Raw genomic sequence first — 8,807 nt, 5'->3', positions numbered from 1 at the left:
CGATCTAATAACCTTCTGGTTATGGGACTACCACGCTACCCACCAGACTACGCAGTACCTTGAATTTTCCTTTATAATTCTATATTTAATTCGTATTTCATATAACTAATCAAAAACCATCATATTTTACATTATTATTATACATATATATATAGCTACTTCTCAGGTGCCAAAAAGTGTGGGTACTTCTAAAAGGGCTAGAAACATGGGACGAAAGGCATTAGATATACCTTTTCTATATTTGAAAAATTACATTCATATGTACATACATACATATATTTGAATACAATTATTAACCTTTTTTTATTTGAAAAATTTATTTCTATATGTTTACCCGCAGTTTTTAAAAAAACAGGTGCACATTCATAATTTTGTACATATGTTTATGCTTAAAATTTTATTTCTAATTTTTGAACAAAAAATTTTAAAATGTTCAATTCTAATATATTCATGTACATACACATGTATGTATTTAAATAAAATTTTTATTTTGCTTTTGCTTAAACCTTTTCTTTATTTGAAAAAATTTTTTCTGTATGTTACTCCATGATTTAATAATTATGTGTTTCTATATGCCAAACTACAGTTTCGAATATTATTCAATTCATATAGAAAGCTTAAAAAAATTAGTTAGGAAGCTTTAAAAAAATATATACATACATATTTATGTACATAACTATTGTAACAATTTTTTTTTGGAAATTTTCTTTAAATTTTTATAATAATATTTATCTGTTATATATTAAAAAAAATAAAACACAAAATTTAAACAAAATAAAAAAAAATTTTTAAAATAATCCAAAAAAAGAAAAATATGACACCATCCAGGCAAGCATTGATCCAATAACCTTCTGGCTATCAGACTACCACGCTACCCACCAGGCTACGCAGTACCTTGAATTTTCCTTTATAATTCTATATTTTATTAATATTTCGTATAACTCATTAAAAACCATCCTATTTTACACTATATATATATATAGTTACTTCTCAGGTGCCAAAAAGTACGGGAACTTCTAGAAAGGCAAGAGACATGGGGCAGAAGGCATTAGATGGGGTTTTGCCTCTAGGGTCCCAGAAAAAGCAAAAAGATGCTTTGTAACCGTTTTTTATAAAATGGTACTACATCCTGTAGGAGTAATTATTTGTTTACTTTTGGTGGTATAAATATTGTATGTAAATTCATATTTGGAAGTGTTAGTTATAACACAGTTATGTTTTATAATAAGTATGTACGTACGCATTTTGTTATATTCTTTTCGTCATCTGCTGCAATATGTATTAGTAAGCAAACCATTAGTGTACATTAAACTTCTTGATAATATATTTTTAGGGCAAAATTTTATAAGAAAATGTTATTCTATTGCATTAAACTTTTTACAAATGGGGTATTTTCAAAAAAATATTTAGAACGGAAACTCGCTGACATTGATTTAAGGGTGAAGTTTTTTTAATTTCATTTTAAAAAAATAAAATTATCAAGAAAAAAAGTTCATCTGGCAAATAGTGTTTTTGAGGGTTCGAACCTGGGACTTTTTGCATAGAAATCGTATTCTATACGCGTTACCCTATATAGTATATACGTTAGAATTGGTTAACTCATTCTACAGTCACGCGTTTTATTCGGATGTATTATAAACTCCAAATATATACGTGCATGTATTTTAGTAGCGAATTATTTTATGATATACGGTAATTTATCGCTTAAAGTGCTTATTGTAAAAGGTACTTTACGATTTTATACGACATAACTCAAAGCGAGGTTCTAAATGAAATTACTTAAAAGGTATTAGATCTCAAATGAACTTATTATTTGTTTAATTATGTACTTTTTGGTAATTAAATTTCAGAATTTAGCTTATTTTACGGGTGTGTTTTTAGAGAAATTAAGTAAACTTAAAATATCTCAGCCACGGAATGGAACACAATTTCAAAACTACAGGCATAATACTTGCAATATATATATAGCTACTTCTCTGGTATCAAAAAGTACGGGTATTCTAGAACGGCTAGAGACATGGAGCCAAAGGCATTAGATAGGATTTTGTCTCTTGGGTACCAGAAAAATCTGATATTGGAACTTTTTAACCCCGAAATAGCTCTATTTTAAGATTTTCAGAAAAAATTTTTATATAACAAAAACACGTTTTTCTTTTATACTGTTTAGCATTTTTCAAAAAAATTTTTGAAAAACAAGTACTTATTAGTTTCACTCTGTCCGTCCGTGTTTCTATTTACAAAACTTCTACACCCTTGAAGATAGAAAGCTGAAATTTAATACGTACATAGCGCGGTATACTATAGTTAAATTTAAAAAAAAACAAAATGGCCGTTCAAATTTACCGTTATCTAAAGTCCGTTTTTGATGTCGTTTATCTTCTAGACCCCAGCCTGTAAAAACCTGAAATTTTAGGGGCTTTTAGACGTTAATAAATGCTTCATTTCGATAGAAAATTTTTTTCCATCTCCACCCCAAAAATATTTAAATTGTTTTCTTGTTCTTTAGTTAATACCCAAGTTTCAGAGCCGTACAATTATACTGGAAGTATCAAAGTTTTATACAATTTTATTTTTACTTGTTTATCAAGTAGGCGTTAAGATGATTGCTTGTTTAGGCTATAATAGCATCTGTTTGCCAGGATTAGTCTTCTTGATACTTGGTCTGCGACATTATTTTGATTTTTAACTAGAGAACCTAAGTAAACAAATTCTTGAACTACTTCAAAATTATAATCATTTACTCTTATATTTTGGTAATTTCTTTCTCTGCGCGTTGATATCATAAATTTTGTCTTAGATTCATTGATACTTAGTCCAATTACTTTCGCTTCTTTTTCAATTTTTATAAATGCCTCTTTGGTGGCCATTATTGTTTTCCCAACTATATCTATATTGTCCGCATATCTCAATATTTGAACAGATTTATTAATTATAGTACCGGAAGTCTCTACTCCTGCTTTCCTTATGATTTTTTCTAGCGCAATATTAAACAGTTGACAGGACAGAGTTTCTATATATTAACTACGCTGTTGACATTTTGGAGCGTCATCGCTGTTAATTTTATCAGTTTTGTTGGGTAGTTAAAGTCGGTCATAGCTTCTATTAGTTTTCGTCTGTCAACGTTATCATAGGCTGCTTTAAAGTCGATGAAAAGATGATATGTATCAATTCCGAACTCCTTTGTTTTTTCTTAAATTTGTCTGATGCCAAATATTTGGTCAGTGGTCGATGAGCCTGCTCGAAATCCACATTGGTAATTTCCAAGTATTCTCTCTGTGAATGGTTTTAGCTTTTCTACTAGAACTATTGCGAATATTTTGTACGTCACGTTTATCAGCGTGATTGCCCTATAGTTCTCACAGTCTAGTTGATTGCCCCTTTTGTGGAGGGGGCATATTATACCCGTATTCCACTCAGAAGGCATTGTTTCAGTCTCCCATATTTTCTTTATTAATCTTAAGATTTCTTTGATTTATGTTTCCATTGTCCTTCAAATCTTTAATTTCTTGCATTTTGTTGTTTTCATAACTTTTTTTCTTTCTCTTGTGAATCCTTTTTCCTTCTTTTCTTTTTTCTTTATGCAACATTTCTAATGCTTTGGCTCTTCTGTGCTGTAGCTTCCTATATATTTCATCTTTTTTGATTCGTGAATGTGAAGAAACATTCGTTATCAAACCATTCATTTTTTCTTTCTCTGGATTTTATCCCTAAAATATTTGATGCTGCTGTTTTTATTGACGATTTAATTGCGTTCCATTCTTCTTCGACACTAATTTCGTTTGATAGGTTCCATCTTTCTAGATAATTGCTCACGTCTCTTTCATAATTGTTTGCGTATTCTTCTTCCTTCATCCTATTTGTATTGAATTTTTCTTGTCTTACTGACGTGGCTTTTTTTGCATTAGATATTCGTGCCTTTGTTTTAATCTTATCATGTAGTGATCGGAGTCTATATTTGCCCCTCTGAATGCCCTGACGTCTAATGCACTTGATTTATGTCTCGCATCTATAAGACAATGATCAATCTGGTTGAAAATATTACTATCTGGCGACTTCCATGTAACAGTATGTATCCGTTTATGCTTAAACATTGTACTTGCTATCACCATATTTTTTGAAGGTGCGAAAAATATTAGCCGCTTACCGTTGTCATTAGTTTGTTCATGCATGCTGAATTGTCCAATTTGATTATTATATATAGTTTCGTGTCCAATTTTTGCATTGCAGTCACCAATTATTATTTTAATGTCATTCTTAGGGCAATTGTCATATATTCTTTCGAGTTCTTCGTAAAACTCCTCCTCTTCTTCATCTGATTTGTCCTCTGTTTGTGCATGTACATTTATGATGCTAGTATTAAAAAATTTTCCTTTTAAACGGAGACAGCACATTCTTGGATTCAATTCTTTAAAGTCTATCACTAGGTGTCTTACTCTATTCATCACAACAAAGCCGGTTCCTAGTTCGTGCTTCCGTTCGTCACAGCTGTATCAGATATCACATTCACGTTTTTATACCCTGCACTTCGTGAAGGGTATGTTAACTTTGGTATGGAGTTTGTAACTACTTGAAGGAGTCATTTACGGTATAACTCAAAAACGAATAATGCAATCGACACCAAACTTTCACAAGTTGTTTCTTTTGTGCCAAGGACGAACCCTATTATTGGACCAATTCGGATAACGGGTTCGGGTAGCTGCCATACAACTCAAAGAGTTTATTTTAATTATTTCAAAAACTAATAAAGGTACAAATATAAAATTTTGTATACATGTGTCCACTTACATTTTACATATGCTCTAAAAATTTTAATGAGATAGCTGCACCGGTTCGGGTGGCTGCCATACAACTCCAACAGCAAATTTTTTATATTCGGCAAAATAATAAAGTCAGATTCATGAAACTTGGCAGTCGTGTGTCCAATTATAGGTCAAAGATATATCTGAAGTTTTGGTGGAATTGCTTGTCAGGTTCGAGTAGCTCCCATACAAGTCCAAAAGCTTACTTTAAATATTTGAAAAAGTAATAAAGTCAAATTCATGAAACTTGGCAGTTGTGTGTCCAATTATAGGTCAAAGATATTTCTGAAGTTTTGGTGGAATTGCTTGAAAGGTTCGAGTGGCTCCCATACAAGTCCAAAAGCTTATTTTAAATATTTGGAAAAGTAATAAAGTTAAATTCATGAAACTTGGCAGTTGTGTGTCCAGTTATAGGTCAGACATATCCGTTAAGTTTCTGTAGAATAGTTTCACAGGTTATAGAATGGTTTCACAGGTTATAGAATGGTTTCACAGGTTTGAGTAATTGCTATACAACAATGAAAGGTGCAGGGTATAATTCAATCGGTTCATACCGACTGAAACGTTTTTACTTGTTGTAATATACCATTTCCTGTCCATCTCATTTCTTGCATAGCTGTCACATTTGCTTTGTATTCTTTCAAAATTTTGATTAAAGTTCTTGTTGTATCTGGTTGATACAAAGTCTTTACATTCCATGAAAAAATTGTTAAATCATTGTTCAAATCATTATTCCTTGTACTTTGCCGTGGTCGATTCCGTGAATTCATCCTGATTATCCGAGGCTCATTTTGAGGTCTCATAAAATTGGCTTTTTACTGACTAGGTTGTTAGCCTTGTGCAAACCCTGCAATTCGGAGGGCCGCTGTCTAGTAGACCTGGGTATTTAGTCCAGGGTGGTGTCATCTATGGTTATACCACCAATTCTCGGCCTCATTTGTTTGAAATAGATTCCGCCAGATTTATAATTATGTATGTTTGTGTTTAAAATTTTATTTCTAATTTTTTGAACAAAAAATTTAAAAATGTTCAATTCTAATACATTCATGTACTTGTACATACATATATTTGAATAAAAATATTATTTTATTTATACCTAAACCTTTTCTTTATTTAAAAAATTACATTCATATGTACATACATATATTTGAATACAATTATTATTTTATTTTTGCCTAAACCTTTTCTTTATTTGAAAAATTTATTTGTATATGTTCCCCCGCAGTTTAAAAAAATAGGTATACATTCATAATTATGTATGTTTGTGTTTAAAATTTTTTTTCTAATTTTTTGAATAAAAAATTTAAAAATGTTCAATTCTAATACATTCATGTACTCGTACATACATACAAGTTAACGATAGAATCATACATAACGTAGAATGGAAATTTTCCCACAAAAATTGCTTTTTCACACAAAAAGTTAAAATTTATAATTTTTTCGTTATTTTAAAATTGTAACTTGAAACTTTTATTTTTTAAGTAAATTTAAATTTTAAATTCTTGTGGCTAACTTTGCATATTTGGCAAAATTATTTGCCACACTTTTAAAATGCAAAGTAATCAATTAATTAATAAAAGTAGAATCATTTTGTAGAATAAAGGCTAAGTTTAATTTGTAATTCAATTGAAGCATAATAAATATTTGAATTAACATCCAAATAAATTCTTTTTTTTAAACTTCGAACGATTAAACTCGTTAACTGGCGACCGTGACAGGACAAGCTCAATAGCACTATACCCATGAGAACATAGGACCGTTCAGAGCTTGTCACAAATAAGAAGATACCAGCAACTATACCCGTGAGAACATAGTCAAAAGATCTTGCACAGCAGTGATACTCATCTTACCATTAGTAGGGTAATTACAAGTGTAAACGTTTTTACCCAAACAGGAACACTACGAAGTATCCAAACACCCGAGGAGACGTCAATCTAAGGAATCTACATTATCTTCAAGGAAACGTCAATCAAAGAGGAACCTTTTTACAATCCGATGAACATTGGATCTTACATTTTGTAAGTGAATCAACTAACTAAATAAATAAAATGGAATTAATCCAAACTGCCTTAACAAACTTGACTGGGTCAGTAAATTCTCAGCTAGAAATGAATAAAAAATTAGAAATAAGACTCAACCAAATGGAACAGAGCTTCAAAAATGGTGGAACAACAGCTCAAACCATTCCCAAAGAGGCCTACAAGGGCCAAAAGACGAAAAAGAATTAGAGGACATTAGTAAACTGCCCGATACAGTAAAGGAACTCAGGCCAATTAATGGCAATCCAACGAAATACGTATCATGGATTCATACGGTAGAAGTCTCCTAAAGGACTATGAAATAGTGAAGCATAAACCTATATAGCTGGCAATCCTATAACACACCAGATAAAAGATCCGTGGGAATGCCGATTCGGCATTAGTTTCCTATAATATATTCGACGAGGATTGGAGCGAAATAAAAGCATGTTTATCCTTGCATTATGCGGACAAGCACGATCTTCGCACTTTGGATCACCAACTGTCAAATCTAACGCAGGGAAAAACGCAGCATCGACGAATTCTTTGCAACAGTCAACCACCAGTTGTCTTTAATAATAAACAAAATTAAAACTGAGAGCTACGCATCAGAAACCGTAAACGCCCTTAGCGCAGCTTATATAAATTGGGCATTAGATGTATTTATAAGAGGACTGAGAGGGGACCTCGCGCGTATGCTAATGATTCAGAGGCCGCTAACACTACCTGAGGCTTATTCCTCTTGTATGGAAATACTAAATTTAAATTTTCGAAGTATGCCAGTACACAACAGGAAATTCAATAATACAATCATAGCACCTGTGAATCAACTGACAAAGAGGCAAGCTGTAGAAACAATGGCACCACAGCGTAATCATAATATTTACTTGCCGAAAACTAATGCAAATGGTCCAACTCCAACCCCAGCTAGACCAGCACAGCCAAAACCACCAGTGCCAATGAGTATAGATGAAACAGTAAATGTTAACTATATGAACAGGCCCAGAGGTAACTTCCAACCAAATCACCAGGGAATCTTTTGCGCCGAACCAGAAGAAGAAGATGATTATGAAGACTACATCAAAAAATTGCGATAACGAGCTAAAATTAGTTGAAACGGAAAATGATGAAGATGTCAAAAATGAGCTAAATTTTATGAGTCAGGCCTCTCTAGCGTACCATACCTAGAGTATACTACTAGAGGCGACAAGCAATTGAAGTTTTTGATAGACACAGGAGCAAATAAAAATTTTATAAGAACCGAACTAGCTCCATTTTCAAAACCGGTAGAAAAACCATTTATTATAAGATCGGTTGGCGGAAATATTAAAATTACAGAAAATATAACAGGAAAATTCTTTAACAATATAGGGAACCCTGCCGAAACTACATTTTTCGTGCTACCTGGACTTAAAACTTTTGACGACATAACAGGAGATGATACTTTGAAGCAAATAGAGGCGGTTATAGACAGGAAAAATAATACACTGAAAATAGCACCAAACATCCACATTCCCTTAAAGGAAAAACACTCAGTCCAGGTCAACAGTTTAGAAATCAGAAATGAACATCTAAATACAGAAACTCAAAAAAAGTTAAAACAAAAAAGAAGCGAGGTGGACAGCCAGATAAAAAAATTACTAAATGACGGAATTATAAGATCATCGAAAAGCCCGTACAACTCACCTATCTGGGTAGTCGAAAAAAAAACTAGACACTTCTGGTATCAAGAAATATAGGATGGTAGTGGACTTTAAAAGTTAAACTCAATAACCATAGCAGACACCTATCCGATCCCGGACATCACCCGCACCATAGCAAGCCTAGAAAATTCAAAATTTTTCACAACAATAGACCTGACATCAGGATTTCATCAAATAAAAATGAAACCGGAGAACATCAAGAAGACAGCTTTTTCTACTCTAAATGGGAAATTTGAGCTTACACGACTCCCATTTGCGCTGAAAAATGCGCCATCTATATTCCAGTA

General features: G+C 32.2%; 1 protein-coding gene across 1 annotated transcript; it reads right to left on the bottom strand.

Annotated features, from left to right (window-relative positions):
- Positions 1-3,878: 3,878 nt before the first annotated feature.
- LOC129616326 (craniofacial development protein 2-like) lies at positions 3,879-5,569 on the bottom strand. Its single transcript, XM_055531935.1, has 2 exons — positions 5,358-5,569; positions 3,879-4,485 (listed from the first exon to the last, which is right to left on the bottom strand). Exons 1-2 carry the CDS (start codon positions 5,567-5,569, stop codon positions 3,879-3,881), a joined length of 819 nt encoding a protein of 272 aa, XP_055387910.1.
- Between the last annotated feature and the right edge of the window lie 3,238 nt (positions 5,570-8,807).

This window comes from Condylostylus longicornis, unplaced genomic scaffold (assembly GCF_029603195.1).
Source record: "Condylostylus longicornis isolate FDR11 unplaced genomic scaffold, ASM2960319v2 ptg000180l, whole genome shotgun sequence".
In the NCBI taxonomy this organism is placed as follows: Eukaryota; Metazoa; Arthropoda; class Insecta; order Diptera; family Dolichopodidae; genus Condylostylus; species Condylostylus longicornis.
The sequence above is the reverse complement of the archived record's forward strand: the minus strand, read 5'-3'. Positions and strand labels throughout refer to the sequence as shown.